General features: G+C 35.5%; 3 protein-coding genes across 3 annotated transcripts in view; all 3 read left to right on the forward strand.

The window, feature by feature from the left end:
* Window positions 1–24,862, forward strand: part of LOC308683451 (stromelysin-2) — a gene marked incomplete at its 5' end in the record, with an annotated part of 37,311 nt that extends 12,449 nt beyond the window's left edge. Inside the window, 10 exons of the mRNA XM_081353922.1 lie at window positions 21,289–21,332; window positions 21,437–21,675; window positions 21,750–21,898; window positions 22,785–22,913; window positions 23,059–23,220; window positions 23,304–23,433; window positions 23,533–23,660; window positions 23,758–23,917; window positions 24,021–24,124; window positions 24,206–24,862. Of these exons, the coding sequence (XP_081210048.1) occupies window positions 21,289–21,332; window positions 21,437–21,675; window positions 21,750–21,898; window positions 22,785–22,913; window positions 23,059–23,220; window positions 23,304–23,433; window positions 23,533–23,660; window positions 23,758–23,917; window positions 24,021–24,124; window positions 24,206–24,246 (1,286 nt within the window). The 3' untranslated portion in view covers window positions 24,247–24,862. The remainder of the gene's footprint in view (window positions 1–21,288; window positions 21,333–21,436; window positions 21,676–21,749; window positions 21,899–22,784; window positions 22,914–23,058; window positions 23,221–23,303; window positions 23,434–23,532; window positions 23,661–23,757; window positions 23,918–24,020; window positions 24,125–24,205) is intronic.
* On the forward strand, window positions 4,290–7,484 carry LOC308683313 (collagenase 3-like). Its single transcript, XM_081353736.1, has 10 exons — window positions 4,290–4,416; window positions 4,508–4,749; window positions 4,834–4,982; window positions 5,624–5,752; window positions 5,840–6,001; window positions 6,085–6,202; window positions 6,292–6,425; window positions 6,715–6,874; window positions 6,954–7,057; window positions 7,137–7,484. Exons 1-10 carry the CDS (start codon window positions 4,312–4,314, stop codon window positions 7,235–7,237), a joined length of 1,404 nt encoding a protein of 467 aa, XP_081209862.1. The 5' UTR covers window positions 4,290–4,311; the 3' UTR covers window positions 7,238–7,484.
* Window positions 12,646–18,074, forward strand: LOC308683312 (collagenase 3-like). Its single transcript, XM_081353735.1, has 10 exons — window positions 12,646–12,817; window positions 12,923–13,164; window positions 13,239–13,387; window positions 14,863–14,991; window positions 15,116–15,277; window positions 15,361–15,490; window positions 16,586–16,716; window positions 16,920–17,079; window positions 17,160–17,263; window positions 17,334–18,074. Exons 1-10 carry the CDS (start codon window positions 12,716–12,718, stop codon window positions 17,459–17,461), a joined length of 1,437 nt encoding a protein of 478 aa, XP_081209861.1. The 5' UTR covers window positions 12,646–12,715; the 3' UTR covers window positions 17,462–18,074.
* Window positions 24,863–26,091: the final 1,229 nt, after the last annotated feature.

Here is a 26,091-nt window from a genome sequence, read left to right on the forward strand (position 1 = left end):
TAAATACAAAGGAAAGACATTCCCATTTCCCATTAATGGTTTATATTTCACAATTCAGTCTCAATCCTGAGTTTATATCTATATAAACTTGATATAAGAAAAATCGACAGTGACCCAAATCAGCAAATAATTAGTCGGGCTGGATATAGTCTTTTTTCCCTTATTAAAATGTATCTTGTTATAAGAATTTTGTGATATTTTAACTGCAAAATTATAAAAATAAAAATTGTTTTGCAATATACTGTAGATAGATTTTTCAAATGCATGTTTGATACTGAAGCGTAAGAAAAATAAAGAAATGTGATGATAATGAAAAATATTTTTTATTTGTATTATTTAATTATTCCAAAAAAATACACCATGAGAATAAAACTTTCTAAAAAAAAGAAATTATGTGACCCAAATCTGCAAATAATATGATATATAGTGCCTTTTTTCCAGAGAAAAACAATGAGAATTTAAAAAAAAAGTGAGGCAAAATCAATTTAGCATCTCTATATGTTAACCAGCAATTTTAAGCCAAACTGTGGAAATATTTTCAGACCTTTCAATCATTTTCTTTTATTTTTGTTTAGGACGTGTATATTTCTTCGTAGGACCTCAACAACTGGAATTCGACCCTGAAATCAGACAAGTAACTAAGAGAATGGCCGCAAACACATGGCTTCAGTGCTGAAAAATAACGGGCAGTTGATCAGCAGAACCACACCATCTATGGTGATCGGAACCAAATTGTGAATTATTTTGTTGTGTCAACCTTGTCTGGTTTGATGGTTTTCTGTTGCAAGATTCTCTTGCATTCAAGTTTTTCATTAAAGGAATAGTTTAGCACTGAGTAGTGATCCGAGATTTTGAAGCTCTAAAAAGCGCATCCATCCATCATGAAAGTAATTGTTAATAAAACCATTATAAGCTATAATCACTGGCTTCTGACAACAGCCGTTCGCGCGTTCACGAGAGAGTCGAGTTCCAGTGGAAGGGTGACCTCTGACCTGATATAATCTCCTCTTTTCTTATATCGAAACATTTTTTTTTAAAACTTCTTGTTTAATACTTCTATTTCGTGACCCGCGTTTTGTTTTACTCTATCCTCTGCACTTTCGCGTTCGTCAGTTCTCACCTACAGTAAGCTTACGCTACGCCTACATCATACGTCCAGTCAGAGGTCACCCTAATGCCGAGTTCACACACTGAATGATTTCAGGCCCGATTTTCGCTCGCCGACAGGTTTCGTGAGATTGGGACAAATGGCTGAAATCAGGCAAATCGGTGCTCGTTCACGTGAGTGACAATCACGCTGTGTGAATTATCAAAGACGCGAGTCAAATCAAATCCTGGTGTGTAAATGTGTACTGACGGAAAACTTCATTGGTGATGACCTACCGCCAATGAGAGAGCAAGATACAGGGCTGCGGGATGTTCGGGGAGGAGTTATAGACCAGAATATCAGTTTTTTAATTGATGTATTTACAACTATATCAAACAGAAACAAAGCACAAACATTTTCTTGACTAGCAGCACATGGCAAAATTATTTATTTACTCCCAACTCTCTTTGCAGAGCACACAATCCTTGCTCCCCTCGTCTCCACAACCATTTTCTCCTGCATAATCAGTTTTCATTTCTCCTTTTCGCTGCAAATCAGCGCACAGACAATTTGGATCACAATCTTCCTGCAGGCTATCATTTTTAATAACAATTTCGGTCTCCCGCTCGCGTGATCTTGTATTATTTCCTTATCACTTCTCGCGTGTGAAACGTAGTTTGCGGACCAGACAGAAGTTGTCTGCGATTCTTTCTTTTGTAAAGTCATGCAGTGTGAAACCCCTGTCGCCGATCCATCATGCAGTGTGCACACACCAGCAACTGAATGCTACCCCAGATAGTTGTGCAGTTTGAAATCAACAGTGACCCGACTACTTTGAAAATAGTGCGGTGTGAACTCTGCATAACACGCTTACAGCCGTTGCTGAAAGCCAGTGATTATAGTTCACAAAGTTTTAAATATGGGTATTTTTCTTACAAAAACCCATCACTTCACTTCAGAAGGCATTTATTAACCCACTGGAGTCGTATGGATTACTTTTATGATGGATGGGTGTGCTTTTTGGAGCTTCAAAAAACTTGGGCACTATTCAATGCCATTACAAACCTGGGAAGAGCCAAGATATTCAATATAACTCTGACTGTGTTCGGCTGAAAGAAGAAAGTCATACACCTAGGATGGCTTGAGGGTGAATAAATTATTGGATAATTTACATTTTTGTGTGAACTATTCCTTAAAATGCTTTTGAAATAAAGCGATATACCACTCAGCAGTATATGAACCACACAACGGTGTGGTTTGAGTGATGATGAAAGTGTATATGTGTAATAATTTGGTCTAATGTAGCTTTTTGCATGTCTGAATCCCACTTCCCCAAAATATACAGTGTTGTCTTTCTTTAATTAGTGCATGCTTTATGTTGTTCTATAAAATGCAAATGAGTTCATACTTCTAACTAACGCTTTAAAATAGTCCATTAGAAACAAAAACATTCTATACTGCCTGATGTAGTTTTGTACATAAATCATGTTAATTAATTTTAGCTTAATTTTAGTACATGATGAATCTGCAAAGAGAGCACGGTAATAAACTAATCTACTAAAAATTTAACTAAAACAATAAATTAGCTTGATGAACAAAACTGCATTAGGAAGTTTAGAACTTTTTTGGTTCTAATGGACTGTATTTTAAAGCATTAATTAGAAGAAGTTTGAAGAACTAATTAAAGAAAGACAACACTGTATCTTTTTTGGAAAGTTGGATTCAGACACAAAAAATGAACCATTTATTTTTAAGCATGTGCCTAGAAAAACATACATATTGATATTTCACCATAACGAACTGAAGAAGGTACTCAAATCACCAATGATAATCTTCATATAAAATAAGCCCATAATACATTTAGTGTTGCCTTTATAGGTAGAAACACTGTCAAGAAATAGTTTCAAACCAGTCTAATCTGGCCCACTTCACAAATGACTAAGACAGAGCTGTCATAATAACACATCTGCTCATGTCACACATCTCATTACAACACTAAAGGAAAAAGAGGATGTTTTGAGCGCATTTGGGCTTCCCCTACTCAAGATGATACATGAGAAAATTTTTGATTTTTGTAACATACACGCCTAAAAAAATAATGGACCTATTGTTAATGTATGGTAAATTAGTGAGAATCAATGTTGTGTGCAAATTTTACTTGTCACTTAACAGAAGTAATATATATATATATATTTTTCACTTTGAACATTTTTATTAATCCTAAATAAAGTTAAAGATACAAATATGGCATATAGTTTCTAAATATATCAGATCACAAATTTTACTGTTTATTTTATTTAAAGCACAAATACATTGATCTAACCATGGTAATGAGGAGCCACACATAGTTTTATCTGTGCTTACTATGTTCTTACCACAAATACCACGGTTATTGCAGTTGCAGTTACTATGCAAGAGTTATAGAACGTTTTTGTAAGATTTCTCACAACCATTGCTACACAATCGTGTCAAAATGTATTTACTAATTCTTAGAATTAATGAAAATAATACTTTGTATAGACTTTGCAAATCAATATTGTATATCCAGGGTAGATTTGGAGTCCAGGCAGGGGGTGTGGATTGTTACATAAAACATAGAAATTTCTTTTAAAAATGCATTACAAAAAAGTCTGTATAATTCAAATTCAAATAACCTCATATATCAATATTAGATATAGTTGCTTCCATAGAGTATGAAATAATAAAACCATGTAAAACATATAAATCACAAATAAAATTGCACAATGATTATTAATGCCATTATTAAAAGTTATACAGTGTTTCTGGCAAAAAAATATGTATCTAGCATTTTTATATTCTCATATATTTTTTTAAACTTAAACATAAGAAAATGTGATTATTATTATTATCGGCTCGCATTTTACACATATTATTTTTATTATCAGCTGCGAAATATATCAGGGGTCCCTGGGTTGTTCAAGAGTTGATTACTCTTAGTATAAATGTTTTTTATATAAATGACACAATGAGATTTAATTAAAGGCATTGAAATATTTTCTTTATAGTCTAAATGATTTCAGTGTTAAGGAAGATGTATTACAAAAAACGCCTGTGTTTGGGGGTATGTCATTCCCTGATTTCCTTTCCTGTGGCGGAAGGTGCGACATGTGACTCAATCTCATATTGCACAATCAGTCCGTCTGTTGTGTATTTAAGAGGGGAGAAAAGCACAGATCGCATCAGTTTCTTGAAGAAGAAGCAAAATGAAGAGCTACTTCAAGCTGTGTGTTCTCATCGCTTTGGTGGTTTCTGGTTACACCAACCCAATAGCTCCATCTGCTGATGAAGACAGAGAGAGTATTGCTGAGGTAATTTGCACACTGAAAGTACTGTTAACTAGCTTAGCTTATCTATTTGATACAGTGTCCAAACTAACTTTTCTTCTTCTTTTTTTTTCAGAATTACCTGACTAGATTGTATGGCCTGCCAAAGCAGACCTCTTCTGGTATTGAAAGACGTGCCAATGCCATGAGTCTGAGGTTGAAAGAGATGCAGCAGTTTTTTAAACTCTCAGTAACAGGGAAGCTGGATGAAGAGACGATGAAAGTGATGAAGAAGCCACGCTGCGGGGTTCCAGATGTTGCGGCGTACTCCACTTTTGCAGGGGACTACAAGTGGAAAAAACATGACCTGACCTACAGGTAAGACCTGCCAACAGACTTGTTTAAGACAAGCCCGTTTAAAAAGGACTTGTAACATTTATTTTGCTGCCTTTTTTCCCACAGGATTGAGAACTACACCCCTGACATGTCAGAAGCAGAGGTGGATGATTCCATCAGAAGAGCCCTGCAATTGTGGGCAGACGTCACTCCTCTGAGATTCACCCGTATCTATAGCGGCACAGCTGACATCATGATCTCCTTTGTTGTTGGAGGTCAGTTTTTTTTAGCTAACACGCCTAAAAATAATGGAATAAATGAAGATGTACAGTTGTATACACATTTTATGGTCACTTATCTGAAATCTCTTATTTTCTGTTACTTTGAAAAATGATAGAGTTATAGTATGTTTTTGTAAAACTCTACCACTGAGTATTTTTGTCTTATTTTCCAGTTAAAATATCTAAAAATCCTTGAAAATACTATTTTACACTATATTAAGACTTGTTTTCAAAGAATGTGTTTTAAGTGTAAGATTTTGTCGAATTGCATTGTTTGTTCACTTCTTTTGAATATAAAACAGTTAAAAAGCAAGTGAAAAAGTTAATTAGTAAATTTAGATTTATATTTAAATTATATTTAAAGTCAATTTAAAATTATACAATTTTTTTTGCCGTATAGATATTTTACATATTTTTTATACTGAAACATAAGTAAAATAAGGAAATGTGACAATAATGAACAATAAATGTATATATTTTTATTTCAGTTTTATATATATATACATCCACAGTAGAATATTTTAATTTATTTATGTGTATGTATCATATATACATTTAATATGTTTTATCAGCTTTATCATTTTTTACATTAATTTCTAAGCTCGGTTTTTAAACAAATCTCCTCTTCTTTCAAGATCATCGGGATGGTTACCCCTTTGATGGACCGAATGGTTTTCTGGCTCACGCCTTTCCTCCATTCGAGGGCCTCGGTGGTGATGCCCATTTTGACGATGACGAGACGTTCATGTTCAGATCTCCTCAAGGTTAGGCTTCATTTGGAAAAGTTTCCAGTTTTTTACCAATGCACAAAATAAAGACCAACTGTATTCACAATCCGACTTATCCCTCAGGCTACAATTTGTTCCTGGTTGCTGCCCATGAGTTCGGACACTCTCTAGGGCTTGAACATTCCCAGGATCCGGGTGCACTGATGTATCCCACCTACGTTTTCAGAGACATGGATACCTTCTCCCTCCCTCAAGACGATGTCAATGGAATCCAGTCTCTTTATGGTAAGAAATTACAAATACATATACTGGTGATGAAAAGACCCTGAAAGTGACGTATCTAATGATTTGTCATTTTTATTGAACAGGCAAAAACCCTAATGGTCCAAATCCCACACCAGCAATTACCCCAAACGCATGCGATCCCAAACTGGTCCTGGACGCTGTCACCATGTTCCGTGGAGAGATTATCTTCTTCAAGGACAGGTAAACGGAGACAGAAATGCTTTCTTTCTGAGCTTATGATACTTATGACGAGCCGGATCTGACCTGCTGGTGTCTGGCTTTATTCACAGCTTCTTCTGGCGCAGCTATTCCCTGAGCACAACCGCTGAACTACATCTCATTAAAAGCTTCTGGCCTGAGATCCCAGAATATATCGATGCAGCATTCGAGAGTTCATTGCAGGACAAAGTCTTCCTTATCAAAGGTAAAACCAAATGAATATAAAAAACCGAAACACTCTTAAAAATCAAGATTCCAAATGGGGGTTTTCACAGCGATGCCATAGAAGAATAATTTTGGATTCCTCAAAGAACTTTTCACTAAATCTAAAGAATTACTATAAAAGAACCACTTTAAAGAACTTTTTGTCTATTGGAAAGGTTTCTTGAGAGTTCTTCATGGAACTATAGATGCCAATAAAGAACCTTTATTTTTTAGAATGAAGATGTCATATGAGAAATGAAATATAATTTGAAAATGTTGTCACACCTCAGGTGAGAAGGTCTGGGCTCTCTATGGCTATGATATGGCACAGGGATATCCCAAGAGTCTCAGCATGTTCAATTTGCCCAAAAAAGTGACGAAAATCGACGCAGTCCTCTACGATGAGACCAGCTTCAAAATCCTGTTTTTCGTTGGCAGCCAGGTTTATAGGTCAGTAAATCAGTCTGATCGAGTTAGTCTGCTCATCTTTTTCAAGAATCTTCAAGTAACGAGAATTTATTTTGTGCAGTTATGATGAGCAAACACGCAAAATGGAGAAAGGTTATCCTAAACCGGTGGAAGTTGTTTTCCCTGGAATGACAGGGAAGGTGACCGCAGCCTTCCAGAACAAAGGTAAAGGTTTTACAAAATGTAACAAGAGGAAATCTCATATAAAATCCCATCTAACTCTGTCTTTCATGGTAATTTTTAGGTTTCAACTATCTCTTCAGTGGATCAAAGATGCTCGAGTATGGCTCCTACAACAACAAGCTGTTCCGTGTTCTGAACAACAATTATTTCCTGCCATGTTAATCAGATGTTGAGTTTTTCTTCAAAGCTCATCAGCCTGTCTGAAGGAAATCTGAACCATCAGTATTTTAAAGAAAATTATTGAGTAAATTATTCACTTTTAACATTTTACTAAATCATTTACTAGAGAAAAATATATATTTTATATATATATATATATATAATATTTGTCTAGTATTGTTTAAAAGAGTGTATGTCCAACAATGTCTTGTGCTTTGCAATTTCAAAATAAAGATTTGAGCAGTTTCATTTCAAATCTTGTTTTATTTGTTAATATTTGCCTGTTTATTAATCTTGCCTGACATCAAATGTGGGAGTGTAAAGTATGGGAGACTGAAACACAGGATCGGTTATCTAATTAGAAATGATCTACAGTGTGAAAATTTACGGAAATGACGGAACAAACAAAATTTGTTTTAAACATTGATTTTTATTTGATTTGTGATCATCTTAATAGATGTTAAATGACAAAACATATCTAAATCAGCTGATTTTCATCTCTTAAGTACGTAGATATAACATCTAATTATAACATCTAATATAAAACTTTCACCAAAATATTTGTAATAATGTTTTACACACACAAACAAATATACAGTCATGTGAAAAAGAAAGGACACCCTTTAGAATTTTATGATTTTACGTATCAGAACATAATAAAAACTGGTTGTTAGCAGGTTTTAAAAATTAGGTAAATACAACAACACATGACATTTTACACATGTCATTATTTAGCTAGGCTAAAATGCAAATGCCATGGGTGACAAACTAACACCCTATGATTCAATTGCTCGTAGAGACACTTTTAGCATCAATAAGTTGAAGGAATCGTTTTCTGTATGACAGTATCAGTCTCTCGCATTGTTCTGGAGGAACTGTGTCCCGCTATTCTTTACAGCGTTGCTTCAGTTCATTGAGGTTTGCAGGCAATTGTTTATGCACAGTTCTCTTAAAAGGGATAGTTCAACCAAAACAGAAAATGTACTCACCCTCAAGTTGTTCCAAACCTGTATGAGTTTCTTTCTTCTGTTGATCACAAAAGAAGATATTTTGAAGAATGGTGGTTACCAAACAGTTGATGACCCAATTTCAGCCAAGATTTAGAAGTTAGACAGATGGCCTCACATTTAATTCTAGAATACTTTGGTTTACAGATGAGCTCATGGTCGACTCAATGACTGCAAGGTGCCCAGGTCCCGTGGCTGCAAAACAAGCCAAAAATCATCAATCCTCCATCAGAATGATGGACAGTTGGTATGATGTGTTTGTGCTGATATGCTGTGTTTTTCGCATAACTTGGCGCTGTGTATTACGGCCAAACATCTCTACTTTGGTCTCGTTTGTCCAAAGGACATTGTTCCAGAGGTTTTGTGGTTTGTTCAGATGCAACTTTGCAAACCTAAGCTGGGGTGCCATGTTCTTTTTAGAGAGAACCCTTCCAAGCATTCCATTCTTGTTCAGTCTTTTTCAAATTGTACTGCCATGAACTTAAACATTCAGCATGCTAACTGAGTCCTGCAGAGTCTGAGGTGTAATTCTTGGTTGTTTTGTGATTTCTCTGAGCATTACGCAGTCTAACCTTGGGGTGAATTTGCTGGGATGTCCACTCCTGGGAAGATTGGTAACTGTCTTAAATGTTTTCCAGTTGTGAATAATCTTCCTTACTGTAGAATAATGGACTTCAAATTGTTTGGAAATGGCCTTATAACTCTTACCAGATTGATGGCAGCAACTATTGCTTCTCTAAGATTATTGCTGATGTCTTTCCTCCTTGGCATTGTGTTAACACACACCTAAAGGCTCCAGACCAGCAAACTGCCAAAACTTCTGCTTTTAAAGAGTTGGTCACGTTTACTGATGATCAATTAATCAAATGCATTTGATTAGCTGCGCCTGACTGCTCCTTTTCCTCTTAATTAGAAGCAATAAGGGTGTACTTAGTTTGTCACCCATGGCTTTTCTCTTTTGGCCTAGTTTTTGTTAAATAATGACACAGTGTAATATGTCATGTGTTGTTGTTCATCTGAGGCTGTATTTACCTAATTTTAAAACCTGTTAAGGACCAGATTATTTTTTATTATGTCCTGATCATACCTGTCAACACTCCCGTTTTCCCCGGGAGTCTCCCGTATTTCACACCCATCTCCCGCCCCCCTCCAGTTTTGTTATTTCTTCCGTGAAACTCCCGTAATTTGTATGGCCCAAACCTCGTTATATGAATAATCGCATTAATATATTATTCCAAGGTTGTCCAGTTGCCAGATCTTGTATGAAACGCACCCTACTCACACAATCAACACATCATACAAATTTCAACCTGTTTGTGAGCTCAACCTGGCAACCTACAACCCTGTTGTGCTGTTGATATCTGCGGTAGTAGACACGGGAAGTTTAACAAGCACTTGTAGAAACGGGAGAAGACTCAGTGGTAAATATTTAACGCAATTAACACAGCATCCGTTTTTTCTGTCATCCTTTGGCTGGCGTTACAACGCTTTTATTCATAAAAATGATTTTAAACCATTCAAGCCAAGACAAATTGATCGAGTTCTCTTTCGGCTTGAAGTTCACCGAACACTTTGACGAGTATCCTCATAAGAGCAGACTGAGCAGTCTTAAATTAGTTAAAAGTCTATAATAAATTAGTAAATAAATTAAATTAAATTAGTAATAAGTCTTAAATGAAGGCAAAGTGTTGTGAGAGAATGAGATGCGTGTGAGATCCGCGTCTGTCAGCAGCGGGTGGTTTTAAAGGGATAGTTCACTTTGAAATTAATTTTTGATATGTTTTAGCTTACCTCAAGGCCATCCAAGATGTAGGTGTCTTTGTTTCCGCAGTAGTTTCAATTTTGATATTTTTAGGTCAAACCGTTCTTGTCTGTCAGTCATATAATGCAGGTCTACGGTCACTGTTTCAAAACACAAGCACAGAGTCCAAATTAAAACAATTCCCCATCGTCCAAATGAAACAATTCCCCATCATAAGTACACATTGATGGCCTAAGACACGAAACGAGCGGTTTGTGTGAGAAAACGAACAGTATTTATATCGTTGTTATCTCTTGAAAACAACACACGTCCAAATGATCTGACGGCGCGGGCAGGTATAGATATATTCATAGATGTCGCCTTGGCTACTGCAGTTCATTGGAACGAAACCGTAGCCAAGTGACATCTAGTGTATACATCTATACCCGCGCGCGGGCGGGTATAGATGTATACACTAGATGTCGCCTTCGCTACTGCAGTTCATTGGAACGAAACCGTAGCCAAGGCGACATCTATGAATATATCTATACCCGCCCGCGCCGTCAGATCATTTGGACGTGTGTTGTTTTCAAGAGATAACAACGATATAAATACTGTTCGTTTTCTCACACAAACCGCTCGTTTCGTGTCTTAGGCCATCAATGTGTACTTATGATGGGGAATTGTTTCATTTGGACGATGGGGAATTGTTTTATTTTGGACTCTGTGCTTGTGTTTTGAAACAGTGACCATCGACCTGCATTATATGACTGACAGACAAGAACGGTTTGACCTAAAAATATCCAAATTGAAACTACTGCGGAAACAAAGACACCTACATCTTGGATGCCCTTGAGGTAAGCTAAAACATATCAAAAATTAATTTCAAAGTGAACTATCCCTTTAAAGGGACAGCAGCCAATAAAGCTTTCTGTCCGTAAAATTAATCAAAAAACAAACGTAACAGAGAAAATCACAAACTGCTCTTGACTAAAGAACTTTTGTAACTTTAATAAGGATTAATCTATATGTAATTTAAAATGCATGCAGTGCAAACTGTTTGATAACTTTTTTATTAAATTTCTGTGTATTTCCTACCCGTTAGACAAAATTTTTAAATATACTGTCTTTATGTTGTTTCTACATTAATTTGGAGATTAACTGTGAAATTATTACATTACAAAATATATAAAAAACGTAAGTTTTTTAAATGGCGATTAATCGTGATTAATCAGAAAAAAAGTGTTCATTTTCGCAATCGATAAAAAGAAATAAAAACGATTTTTATTGAACATTTTGTATTAAATATTATGTATTTATTTATGTAAATATCTGTCGCAATTAATGTGTATTTAGCCTGCCTCTGCCATCCAGCACCCCCCATAACCCCCCCAGGAATTTATATCGTTTCCTGCAACATTCTTCCTATTTCTATGTCACTCAAATCCAGAATCTCCACTTTGGTGTCTTACTGACTCATTTGAGCCTCCACCTATTCCATGTTCAATTTCCACCACCCATAACTTTCCAAGAGATTTTTATTCTCCTGCCAGGATGTTTTTGTAAATAAGAATTCATTCTTAAAGGGAAAGTCCACCCAAATATGAAAATTCTGTCATCATTTACTCACCCTCAGGTTGTTCTAAACCTGTATGAATTTATTTCTTCTGCTGAACACACAAAAAAAAAGATATTGTGAAGAATGTCTGTAGCCTAACATTGGTCCCATTGACTTCCATGGTATTTTTACCCCATATTATGGAATTCAATGGGGCCCATTAACTGTTTGGTTACCCATAAGGGTTAAATAATGATTTTAAAAAAAGAGTTCACATGCTCCCACCATAGACCCATTGTGTATAAAATGTAAAAGTGATACAGACCTGTTATTTGGATTGTCCAGCCAAAAATTAAAACTCTGTTCCATAGTATGAAAAGAAATGCTATGGCAGTAAATGGCTACTGTTAACTGTTTGGTTACCAGCACTCTTGGAAATATCTTCTTTTGTGCTCAACATATGAAAGAAATTCATACGGGTTTGGAACAACTTGAGGGTGAGTAAATAATGACAGAATTTTTACACTATACCTGTCAGGGAAAGTGTTAAGTTAACTTCTGAAGACATGTTTCTGCAATTCTTCACAGTTGGCGTCCCGCTTGTTAAGTGATTGGCATAAATTTAAGTCTGTTCCCAACACAGAACTATCATAAGTCTTCATAAGAATTGAAATATTCTGCACAAGTCATATGGACCACTTTCATTACAGTATTATGGTACTTATGCATTATTGGTAGAAAGCCACAGTTATTATTTGTGTATTCATTATAAAATGTTACTCATTCGTCTGACAATAAAGAGTTAATTTAAGTTGAATAGCAGTCCAGTAAAGCTTGTAAAGCATTTCAAAAAATAAATGTAACCAAATGCTATTACCATGTTGCCCTTGTTTTTGTTTATAAAACATAGAAATGCTTAGAAATGTTGCAGTTAAATAAAGCCATGAGGAAAATAAATAATTCAAATATCAGGGCAGGGAGGAAAAGGCTGTGTCAGGAAAGTTGAAAATCCTGTTATTATTGTCAGTCTGTCAGTTTGATGGGTTACTCACAGAAGTTTGTGGCTGATAATTTGACCCATGGCTCAACACCTCACTGCTTTAAGAGTATATAAGCCTCCATCAGACGCTTCCAATCAGAAGAGAAGCTCAAGATCGTAAGAAGCAACTCACAACATGAGGAGGATTCAACGCCAGCTGGGTTTTCTTGCAAGCCTGGTGCTTGTTATTCACGCAGCACCGAGTGCACAGCCCGTTGATGATTATGAAATTGCAGAGGTTTGGGGTTTATATGTGTGTGTGTATATATATATATATATTTATTTGTTTTGTCTTCGATCATAGGCCTAATTCTTCCAATGATTCTGTTTTTGTATTCTTTAGAATTACCTGAAGAGCTTCTACAAACTGGATTATAATCGTCCTAATCTTTCTGGCTCAAAGCTGCATCTACTGTCTGAGAAATTGAAAGAGATGCAGAAGTTTTTTAGGCTTAAGGTCACTGGAACGTTGACCAAAGAAACACTGGAGGTGATGAAGAAGCCCCGCTGTGGAGTTCCAGATGTTGCTGCGTACACTACGTTTGAAGGCAGACCCAAATGGCAAACCAACAAGCTCACATACAGGTGTGTATAATATCAGTTCTCTTGGTGTCACAGAAAAAAGAGAAGCAGAAACCGACTGTGGTCCTTTTCCTCAGGATTGTGAACTACACCCCTGACATGTCAGAAGCAGAGGTGGATGATTCCATCAGAAGAGCCCTGCAAGTGTGGGCAGACGTCACTCCTCTGAGATTCACCCGTATCTACAGAGGCACAGCTGACATCATGATCTCCTTTGTCACAAAAAGTATGTTTCCTCTATCCATTTATGTATGTTTATATTTTGTTTATTAACCATGTGCTTCTCATTTTGATGAATTCTTTTAAACTTGGTGATATTTTATGAATAACTTGAGGATTCTATCTTACTGTTGGAATACTAATATATGAAACTTTGTTTATTAAAAATTAACATTATATGAACAATGATCAATAAAATAATTATGGCAGCAAGTTGTCATGAACTGCTCCGAGACTTTAGGTTGAAGATCCAAACGCAGCTTTATTGAGAGTAATCCATAAAATAGGTATAAGGTCAAAACCACAGGCAAACAGTCTAAACATAAAACAAGAAACAAGACACAGGGATATCCAGGAAAACAAGACACAGGGATATCCAGGAAAACAAGACACAGGGATATCCAGGATAACGCTCAGAAATGCAGTCTGACACTAAACAAGACTTCTCTAAGCTTGAGATACACAGAGTTTATATAGGCTGGGCTTAACAAGATAATGAGCAACAGCTAAAAACAATCAGGCATGATGAATCCGGAGTCGGACAAAGGGTTCTGGGAAAAGTAGTCCATAAAGACAGAAAGAGTGCCCTCTGGTGGAAATCAAGGGCACTCCAGCTGGTTCACTGTAAAAATGATTGTAGGTTTAACTTAAAAAAAGTAAGTTACCTGGTCGCATTAAATTTTTTAGTTCATTGAAATAAAAAATTTGAGTTAATACAATGTAGGAGATTGGTTTATTCAACAGAAACACAAAATATTATGTTATCAGAACCACTTTAATTATCTTATCTAATTAATATCACTTATTAATAATTATTAATAGGTTGATTTGACAAAAGAAAAAAAGTTGTGATAACAAATCATGAAAATATTTGTGTTGTATTTATTTCCATAAGTGTGGATGTAGCACTAGGGCTGTGAATCTTTGGGCAGTTCAATTCACTGGGTTTCTGATTAAATTCAAAAGAGAATTTTGCAAATTCAGAACAGTTCAATTCGATTCTATGCACAATTCAGTTTATAGAATTCTGTACTTATTTGCCATAATGTATAAACTAGACAAACTATTTTGGACTGTTTATTGCAATAAAAGTAACAATATCAAAACTAATATAACCTGATTTATATAACCTTTTATTTTACCTGAAGGCCATGTATGCAAATATAGAAAACCAAAATCATACCTTGTGCTCACCATTGATACTAACAAAATAACACAGTTTTATCTTAGACTAAATAATGGTGAAGTTTCCATTTAATTAAGGTATTTTCATTTTTATTTCGAAAATCTGGAAAATGTTTCAATGAAACAAATGTGAAACAAAAAAACGTGATAGATTATTGGCCAACATGAACGATTCAAGATTTTAAAAGTCATAAGAAAACGAATGAATCATTTTTCAAAATAAAGCCCAGATTCCTTTGATTTCTAAAATCTAATTATATTAAAAATTCAATTTAAAGCCAAACATCTTTCCTACAGATCATGGTGATGATTTCCCATTTGATGGACCACAAGGCGTTTTGGCTCATGCTTTCGCTCCCTCGTCTGGACTTGGTGGAGATGCACATTTCGATGATGATGAGTTTTTCAGCTTCCGCTCATCAAGAGGTAAGTTTTGCTAGTTTTTAGATTTTTTTCTTTCTTTGATTTTAGTGATTGAAAAAGTGCAATGACTTCATTACCTTGGCACTTTTAACTTGTACCTAATCTGTTCTACTTAATTTCTCTGCAGGTTTTGTCCTGTTCTTGGTGGCTGCCCATGAATTTGGTCACTCTCTGGGTCTTGCACATTCCAACGTTCCTGGCGCTCTGATGTTTCCCACATACATTTTCAGGGATCCGGGTCGTTTCTCTCTGCCCTCTGATGACATCTTAGGGATTCAGTCGCTCTATGGTAATAAGATCTTCAAGAGTACATCTATAATGTTTGTGTCAAACATATTTAGTCGTTTGTTTACTATGTGGTATTTCCTTCAGGCCCAAACAGAGACAGAACCCCCAACCAACCAGATCTAAAATTACCAATGGCTCCTAATGCTTGTGACCCTAACCTGATCTTTGATGCTGTTACAACTTTTAGGGGAGAAACAATGTTCTTCAAGGACAGGTAATGCACAAAAACAAATAAAAATCCTGTTTATATAGTGCCCTCCACTAATATCGGCACCCTTGGTAAATATGAGCAAAGGCGGCTATGAAAATATATCTGCAATGTTTATCCTTTTGATCTTTTATAAAAAAAATAAAATAAAATTCTAACCTTTCATTGAAGTAAAACAGTTGAATGTGGGGGGAAACTCACATTATGAAATAAATGTTTTTCTCTAGTTCACGTTTACCACAATTATTGCCAGCCGATTATTGCAACATAATTTTGCCATGATCATAGCAGCTATGAGTCTTATCTTATAATGCCTGATGAGTTTGGAAAACACCTGACAAGAGATCAGAGATCATTCCTCCATATAGAATCTCTCCAGATCCTTCAGATTCCCAGATTTATGTTGGCGCTTCTTCTCTTCAGTTCACTCCACTCATTTTCTAAAGGGTTCAGGTCAGGGGACTGGGACGGTCATGGCAGAAGCTTCATTTTGTGCTCAGCGACACATTTTTGACATGATTTTGATGTTTGTTTTGGATCGTTGTCCTGATGGAAGATCCAACTATGGTCCATTATAAAAATTTGAGCAGATGCTGTCAGGTTTTATTTTTTTGTCTGTTGGTATTTGCTAGAATCCATGATACCATAAATCTGAACAAGATGTCCAGTACCTCCAGAAAAATAGGCCCACAACATTAAAGATCCAGCAGTATATTTAACCATCGGCATGGGGAACCTTTTATCCCTGTTTGCACTAAACCCATCTGGGGGTTTGCTGCTGAAAAGCTGTTTTTTTAGTTTCATCTGACCAGATATTTTACTCATAAGAATTTCTAGGGGTGCCAATACTTGTGGCCAACATGAATTGGAGAAAAACATTTATTTCATAATGTAAGTTTCCCCCCACTTTCAACTGTTTTACTTCAATGAAAGGTTAGAATTTAGTAATTCTTTTTAATGAAAGATCAAAAGGAGAAACAATGCAGATTTAGTTTCACAGGCGCCTTTGCTCATATTTACCAAGAGTGCCGTAATTAGTGGAGGGCACTGTACAGTATATATATATACATAAATGAAATGACTTCATGTGCCTCTGTGCAGCTTTGTCTGGCGTAGTTCTCCGAGCGGAAGTGTGACGCAACATCTAATCAGTAATTTGTGGCCCAACGCCCCGGATAACATTGAAGCTGCTTACGAGGACCCAGAGGAAAAAATACTTTTCCTATTCAAAGGTATTTTCTCAATCAATCTGGGAATGCTGAAACCACAGTCACACTTACAATCTCTGTTAAATCATGTCTATTGAAGTGCTTGACAATGGCCGAAATATCACACGGTTTTACTCAATTAAGTTAGATTGCTTCAAGAGTGAGTGTTGCACTTTTTTCCAATTTACAATCCCTGTAAAATCCTTATGGCCTGTATTTATTTATAGGTAAACAAGTCTGGGCTTTTAAAAGCAGCACTGTTGAGCCGGACTATCCCAAGCCTCTCAGCAGCTTTGGTCTGCCACCATCTGTGACAAAAGTTAGTGCTGCCGTCCATGACAAAAACTCAGGAAAAACACTGCTCTTCTTTGACATATATTACTATAGGTGGGTCAAGTGCAGAATCATAAACAAAAGCCCTTAAGATTTGCTCCGAAAAGACATAAGACTTTCCCTTTTTTTGGTAGCTATAATGAGATGATGAAGAAGATGGACAAAGGAAATCCCAAACGACTGGCTGATGGATTTCCAGCACTGACTGGACAAGTTACAGGAGCCCATCTGATCGACGGTAGGTGTTTCTAACTTCCTTTTCTACAGATCTGTAACAATAAAAGACTCACTGACTTATTTTCTTCCAGATTACATGTATCTCTTCAGTGGGACAAAGGTGTATGAGTTCAACAGCAGCAGCAGGAAGCTCCTCCGTGTGCTGAAGAACAGTAACTTCCTCTCCTGTGAGTCGAGTCGCCCCAGAAACAAGAAATGAATGGAGCGTAACTACAGTACTTACTTAAATGCATTTGCATAGGAAACAGTTCAAATTAATGAATTGTTCATTGTATTTCTGCAATCTGCTGGTCAAAATTGTCACTGGACGTCTATTTTACTCTTGTTAACCTTTTAAAAGAATGTGTATTTATATAATAATGTTTATGGTTGTTGATTATTTTCAAATAAGCTAAAGTGACTAATTAAATTGAAGAGCATGTTCATTTTAGAAGCAAGAATTATTTTTGGCAGGGATATACTTTTAACATTAACTCAGAGCCTTTCCGATTCAGATAATAGAGTAAAACCAATGTATTATAATGTATATGATTAAACTTGGTAAAAGCTGTCAGATCAAACCATCTAAACACCCAACAATAAATACACCATTTAGTAAAAGGCTAGATCAGCAAATCACAGCACTTTTTGCGATTGATAAAGTGAATGAGCATCTGAGAAAAGGATGACTACGTTTCGTCACTACCATGTGTTTGGAAAATACGGTAAATGTGCCCAGTAGTTAGGTAGAAGTGTAAAACTACAATCAAAGCCTTTAAAAAAAAACTTGCCTCTGGCTATAGACTTTAAACATTTGACTTGTCATGTTTATTAAAAAATGTAACAAAAAGAAAAAAAAGAAAACATTTTCTTGATCCTTTTTTGTGGAATATGTACGTATATTATATGTATATATATATATATATATATGTGTGTGTGTGTGTGTGTGTGTGTGTGTGTGTGTGTATGTATATATACACTCACCTAAAGGATTATTAGGAACACCTGTTCAATTTCTCATTAATGGAATTATCTAATCAACCAGACAATGTCCTGAACTCCAAACTGAATGTCAGAATGGGAAAGAAAGGTGATTTAAGCAATTTTGAGCGTGGCATGGTTGTTGGTGCCAGACGGGCCGGTCTGAGTATTTCACAATCTGCTCAGTTACTGGGATTTTCACGCACAACCATTTCTAGGGTTTACAAAGAATGGTGTGAAAAGGGAAAAACATCCAGTATGCGGCAGTCCTGTGGCCGAAAATGCCTTGTTGATGCTAGAGGTCAGAGGAGAATGGGCCGACTGATTCAAGCTGATAGAAGAGCAACTTTGACTGAAATAACCACTCGTTACAACCGAGGTATGCAGCAAAGCATTTGTGAAGCCACAACATGCACAACCTTGAGGCGGATGGGCTACAACAGCAGAAGACCCCACCGGGAAAGGGGGTCAAACACAGTATTAGTATGGTGTTCCTAATAATCCTTTAGGTGAGTGTATATATATATATATATATATATATATATATATATATATATATATATATATATACATATACATACACATATTATTTTACAATAAATTATTGTAGTCAGAAATTTATAGTGAATTAATGCATGCTGGGTCATTTTCTTACGAATTACTGTTAATCAACAGCAAAATGATGCTGACATCACAGTAATTTACTGCTCTTATTTTACTGTGAATTCACATTTTACAGTTGTCTTTAACCATGCATTTAACCTGTAAGAAATGATATTGCCTAGTACTGAAATTGTTTTGAAGTCCCCATAATGTTGATAAGTGTTCCAATTGTTTGGGATCTTGGACCTTATATATTCATAATCAAATTTCTGTTCCAGCCAAGTCAGAAGTGTGACAAATGAAAACACTTGTTAAAACAATGACTAGCTAGAATAGAAAATAAGCTAATGGGCTGATTTTAAGTCATATACTATTATTAACATTATTTCAGCATAAAGATTTACCAATATCTTATTACAAATTCATTTTATCAATTGTTTGTCTATGAATACTTCACAATAGTCAAGCAGCTGCTGATTTATCATAGGTGTGACATCATCTTGCAACACTAGTATTTTTTTCCATCCCCTAATGATGAACAGACTTCAATACTCGACATACAAAACACAACAATGGTGATACTCAACAAATAATAATAATAAAACAGTGTAAAATGTGCTAAAGGTGATATATATATATACATTTAAATATACTGCATGAGTATGGACCACTTTCATGATAGTTTGGTTCCTTTACCTGTATGTCTTCAATAACACCTTAAGCACACCTCACACAAAGATGCATTATAGAGACATACTGTACATACAGCCTTGCTTAATAAACTGGGGATTTCACTTTGACTAAAATTGTACAAATTACATTTAGTACAGACCAACACTTTAACCAAAACCCTAATGCTAAAAATAACAATGTGTTTTAGTTTTTTTTTTTGTTGGATGTGTGTCTGCTTTTCAATCCTCCATAAGCACTAAACTGCACGCACACACAAACACAATGGAGCTATTATTACCCTGGCAGCTATTATTGGATGACTGAGGTCACAGCAGACAGTGAATCAAAACCAAAGAGGAGGATGAATGAGGAACTTCCTCTTAGACCAACCATGTCTGACATGTCCTTGTATGTCTATAGATTTCTTGCTGCTGTCATTCTGATAAAGGAACAAAGGTTGCATTATTTAAGTGGAATGAGAATAAATATTAACAGCATGTTTCACTTCTGCTTTTGAGTTTTTATTGCAAATCATCAGTATTTATAAGTCGTCAGACTTACCAATACAATTTTGCATATATATATATATATATATATATATATATATATATATATATATATATATATATATATATATATATATATATGCAAAATTTTATTGGTAAGTCTCATCAAAGAATATAATATATATATATATATATATATATATATATATATATATATATATATATATATATATATATATATATATATATATATATTATTTGATGAATAGTCAGTTCAGAGGAACAGCATTTATTTGAAACAGAAATGTTTTGTAACATTATAAATATCTTTAGTGTCACTTGAATCAATTTAATGCATCCTTGTTGAATAAAAAAAAATATATATATATATTTTTAATTAGGTGTACCTAATAAAATGGCCGGTGAGTATATATATAAAATTATAAAGTATATATACACATTCATATGTAATCATGAATTACATTACAATTTATTGTGAAATTATTGTGAAATTATCATTTGAGTATTTAACAAAGGCAATATGTATACTTTATGTTAAAATATTATTTATTTATTAAAACATTTATTTGGTTGTCTGAAAATTAATTTACCATATATGGTAAAACAAAAAAACTAAAACTACATATACTTTTACTTTCGAATATAATAAAAAAAGTCTATATTATTATATTATATTGTTAATTTATTATATATTATATATAATTTATCAAGGCAATGTACATACTTTATACATTTTTGTGACTTAAAAATATGAATGGTCATTCCCAGTATTCCCTCCATGAACCATTACATTTTATAACATTTAATTTATTAGAATTTTTTTTTGGGCATAAAAAAGTGTATGTAAATGTAAAACAAAATAATAGAATAATAACATAATGCTTCTAACATCATAACAATATTTTTTAACAGGAAAATTCTTCCAGGAAATCTTCGAGTTTATTACTTTAAAAGCGTTGTATTGCCCTTGTGTTTATAATAAATTATAATTTTATAATTCTCAAGAAGAAAGAGATTAAAGATTAAAATAAGCTTAAAATCTTGTAATTATTGTCAGTCTGTCAGTTAATGAGTTACTCACAGTCACAGAAGTTTGTGGCTGATCATTTCCCACATTGCTCAACACCACACAACTTTATGAGTATATAAGCCTCCATCAGACGCTTCCAATCAGAAGAGAAGCTCAAGATCGCAACTCACAACATGAGGAGGATTCACCGCCAGCTGGGTTTTCTTGTAAGCCTGGTGCTTGTTATTCATGCAGGACCGATTACAGAGCCGGCTGACAAAGATGAAACCACTGCAGAGGTATGATTTTTTTAATATATAGGACTGATAATTTTGTTGGTCATTACTCTTACATTACAATTCCTCCTATAATTCCATGTTTTTTTTCTTTTTTTTCTCTTTAGCATTACCTGAAGAGTTTTTACAATCTAACAGATGTAAAAACTGTCTTCCAACGAAGTGCCAGTCCACTGACTGAGAAGATGAAAGAGATGCAAAGGTTTTTTGGAATCAAGGTCACTGGAACGCTGGACCAAGAAACACTGGAGGTGATGAAGAAGCCCCGCTGTGGAGTTCCAGATGTTGCTGCGTTCTCCACGTTTGAAGGCAGACCCAAATGGCAGACCAACAAGCTCACATACAGGTGTGTATAATATCAGTTCTCTTGGTGTCACAGAAAAAAGAGAAGCAGAAACTGACTGTGGTCCTTTTCCTCAGGATTGTGAACTACACCCCTGACATGTCAGAAGCAGAGGTGGATGATTCCATCAGAAGAGCCCTGCAAGTGTGGGCAGACGTCACTCCTCTGAGATTCACCCGTATCTACAGAGGCACAGCTGACATCATGATCTCCTTTGGAACAAAATGTAAGTTTTACTCCTCCTTTTTACTTTTATGTCCATCCATCTATCATCTATCTATCTTCAGTGTAAGTCATTTTAACTGATGATATTTAGTGCAGGCCAATTAGTCCAATTTAATCGTAAGCTTGCTTGGCGAACAGCTTTGGAGAATTTGATGTTTCCCCATTCAAAGAGATAAGAGCTGTTAGTACTTGCGTGACTGAAAACATTGCTGCCAAGAGAAATGACTTGCCTTATAGGGACTTTGATTGAGTGTGTGTAGAGGCTGCTCACTGTAAAGCCAATGGGTGGAACTTGACGTCCAACCCCTCTCTGGATGTAATGGGTGAAGTTTGAAGGTCACGCCACACCCTAACCCTACCTATAACCCTATTCCTAAACCTAAATTAGGTCAAGATCCACCTATTACAAAGAGGTAAGAGGAGGTAAGAGGATGATCCACCTATTACATGAGAGGTTGATGGATGTCAGTTAGCTCTGTATTGAGCACCACTTGGAAGCGGGAGCGATAACGTAAAGGTGGAACTAAAAAACGGGTACTGCAAGTGCGACACTGCGCCAACCAATGGCACCATTAAATTGCACTTGTAAAATCATTTATTGAATATATGTCTGTTTGAATTACTGTACACCAAACTGAAGAATCCCAATTCACTTGAATTTGTCATTTCAAATGGTTAAATAGCTTAAAATTCATGATTTAACAGCCATATATGAAGATAGATGCATCAGCAGGATTATTAATCGCATCAATATTTCTTTGAAGTATGTCTTATCTGAAGCCCAGGTTCTTTGATTTATAAACATTTTTTATAAAAGAAAATTGTGTATTAAAAAATAAAACCTAAATTCTTTATTAAACATTAAATGTAAAACATCTTTCCTACAGATCATGGCGATGCTTTCCCATTTGATGGACCACAAGGCGTTTTGGCTCATGCTTTCGCTCCCTCGTCTGGACTTGGTGGAGATGCACATTTCGATGATGATGAGTTTTTCAGCTTCCGCTCATCAAGAGGTAAGTTTTGCTAGTTTTCAGATTTTTTTTTTTCTTTGATTTTAGTGATTGAAAAAGTGCAATGACTTCATTACCTTGGCACCCCTTAGATTTGTTTAAATGTGTTTAACTTGTACCTAATCTGTTCTACTTAATTTCTCTGCAGGTTTTGTCCTGTTCTTGGTGGCTGCCCATGAATTTGGTCACTCTCTGGGTCTTGGACATTCCAACGTTCCTGGCGCTCTGATGTTTCCCACATACAGCTTCAGGGATCCGGGTCGTTTCTCTCTGCCCTCTGATGACATCAGAGGGATTCAGTCGCTCTATGGTAATAAGATCTTCAAGAGTACATCTATAATGTTTGTGTCAAACATATTCAGTCGTTTGTTTACTATGTGGTATTTCCTTCAGGCCCAAACAGAGACAGAACCCCCATCCAACCAGATCCAAAATTACCAATGGCTCCTAATGCTTGTGACCCTAACCTGATCTTTGATGCTGTTACAACTATTAGGGGAGAAACAATGTTCTTCAAGGACAGGTAATGCACAAAAACAAATAAAAAATTGTGGATTTTTATATAGATTTTTATATAGACCTAAAATGTTTAAATGAAATGACTTCATGTGTCTTCCTACAGCTTTTTCTGGCGTAGTTCTCGAAGCAGAGGTGTGGCGCAACTGATCAAGAGTTTCTGGCCCAACTCTCCGGACAATATAGATGCTGCTTACGAAAATCCAGTGCAAGGAAAAGTTATCTTTTTCAAAGGTATTTTCTCAAACAATCTGGGAATGCTTAAACCACAATCACATTTACAATCTCTGTATCCAGAAAACCTCTTAGCATAGCTGGTCTTTGTTTACAGGTAGACAAGTCTGGGCTTTTAATGGAAACAACGTTGAGCCGGGCTATCCCAAGCTTCTCAGCCGCTTTGGTCTGCCATTATCTGTAAGAAAAGTTAATGCTGCCGTCCACGACAAAAACTCAGGAAAAACACTTCTCTTCGTTGACAAGATGTACTACAGGTTGGTCAAGTGCCAAAGCATAAACAAAAACCCTTGGATTTTGCTCTGAAAAAACTATTGGAAAGAAACTGTTGGAATATTACATTTCTCTTTTTTGGGGTAGCTATGATGAGAGGACGAAGAAGATGGACACAGGGTATCCCAAACGACTGGCAGATGGATTTCCAGGGATGACCGGAGAGGTTACAGCAGCCCACCAGTCCAAAAGTAAGTGTTTTTAACCAATTTTCTACAAGCATTTAAGTACAATGATTAGACCTCATAAAGATAATGATTTTTTTCTTCCAGGTTACATTTATCTCTACAGCGGGACAAAGATGTATATGTAGGAGCAATTACTTCCTGTCCTGTTAGTCAAGATTTAATTAAAAATGGAATGCAGAAGTTTATTTTAAAACTACACTGTAAAAAAAGTACAATCAACTTGGTCATTTCAAGTTAAATCACATCAAACTGACTTAAAAAGTTAGTTGAATCTTGTATTACTTATTTTTATTAGTTAAAGCAATGTAAAAACATATGTTATTGTCATAACTTATTGATCATATATTTTTTTAACGTTTTATACCACTTTTTAAAAAAAGAAATGCATGTGCATAATCCATTGTTCATTGAATCGGTCTGTTGTTCAAATTTGTTATTGGACTCTAATATAGCTGTTAACTCATTTTAAAAGAATGTATATTTACAGAATCTGTTTAATGTTATTTTCAAATAAACTAAAGTGCCTAATTCACCTCAAGAAGAGTATGTGAGCATGTTCAGATTGGAAGCAATAATTGTTTTTGCCAGGTTAAATACTTTTGAATTTAATGTTAAAGAGACTCAGAGACGACTTACTGAGCAGACTCAGATTGTAAATCCAATATCAGTGATCGGCTTTGTAAAATCTTGAATATCAAACCATCTTAACTCCCAATAATAAATAAATCTCTAAAGCTTTATAAAAAGTCATACTTTTTGTCAAGGCATGTTGATGCTTGTTGAAGTTGATATATTATTAGGCGTTTCTGAGTATAGAGCTATCAGGGATAGATTAGTCTCATCATCACTGTGTTTGTAGTTCAATAAAAACAAGTAGAATTTCTGTTAAAGGATCACTGGGACATATATGGACAAACTTCATTTTAGGGGATAAGTAAGGGTGTTTTGGATACCTCTGTTAAACAGCCTCAGGGTTGTGTTTTTGCATTTGCGTCTTTCATTCGTCATTCATGTCAGGATTTAGAAAACTCGTATAGGCACTGGATGTGCCCTGAAGGGAATTCCAGTGGTTATGTAAAACTTCAATCAAAGTCTAGAAAAAAAAGAACATCGCTTCTGTCCTGCCATTGTCTATAAAAATGTAATGCTTATTAAATTAAACATTTACAGGCCACAAGCTCTGCCCACTTTGAAAAGAAATTTGTCTGAAGTGCATGATGTAAAAATAATGATTGGTATATACCTTGCAAATAACACATTATATGAACTATATTCAAATTTAAATATTATAGCTGGACCTTTAAGTTAAGAAAAGTAATAAAGAAAAAAAAAACATCTAGGTATCTAAATGACATGCAAAAAGCAGCCCACTTTATCTGCATTCACTTTACCTGCATTATATATATATATATATACACTCACCTAAAGGATTATTAGGAACACCATACTAATACTGTGTTTGACCCCCTTTCGCCTTCAGAACTGCCTTAATTCTACGTTGCATTGATTCAACAAGGTGCTGAAAGCATTCTTTAGAAATGTTGGCCCATATTGATAGGATAGCATCTTGCAGTTGATGGAGATTTGTTGGATGCACATCCAGGGCATTAAGCTCCTGTTCCACCACATCCCAAAGATGCTCTATTGGGTTGAGATCTGGTGACTGTGGGGGCCATTTTAGTACAGTGAACTCATTGTCATGTTCAATAAACCAATGTGAAATGATTCGAGCTTTGTGACATGGTGCATTATCCTGCTGGAAGTAGCCATCAGAGGATGGGTACATGGTGGTCATAAAGGGATGGACATGGTCAGAAACAATGCTCAGGTAGGCCGTGGCATTTAAACGATGCCCAATTGGCACTAAGGGGCCTAAAGTGTGCCAAGAAAACATCCCCCACACCATTACACCACCACCACCAGCCTGCACAGTGGGAACAAGGCATGATGGATCCATGTTCTCATTCTGT

Source organism: Scardinius erythrophthalmus (genome assembly GCF_964197995.2).
Source record: "Scardinius erythrophthalmus genome assembly, chromosome: 23".
Lineage (NCBI taxonomy): Eukaryota > Metazoa > Chordata > Actinopteri > Cypriniformes > Leuciscidae > Scardinius > Scardinius erythrophthalmus.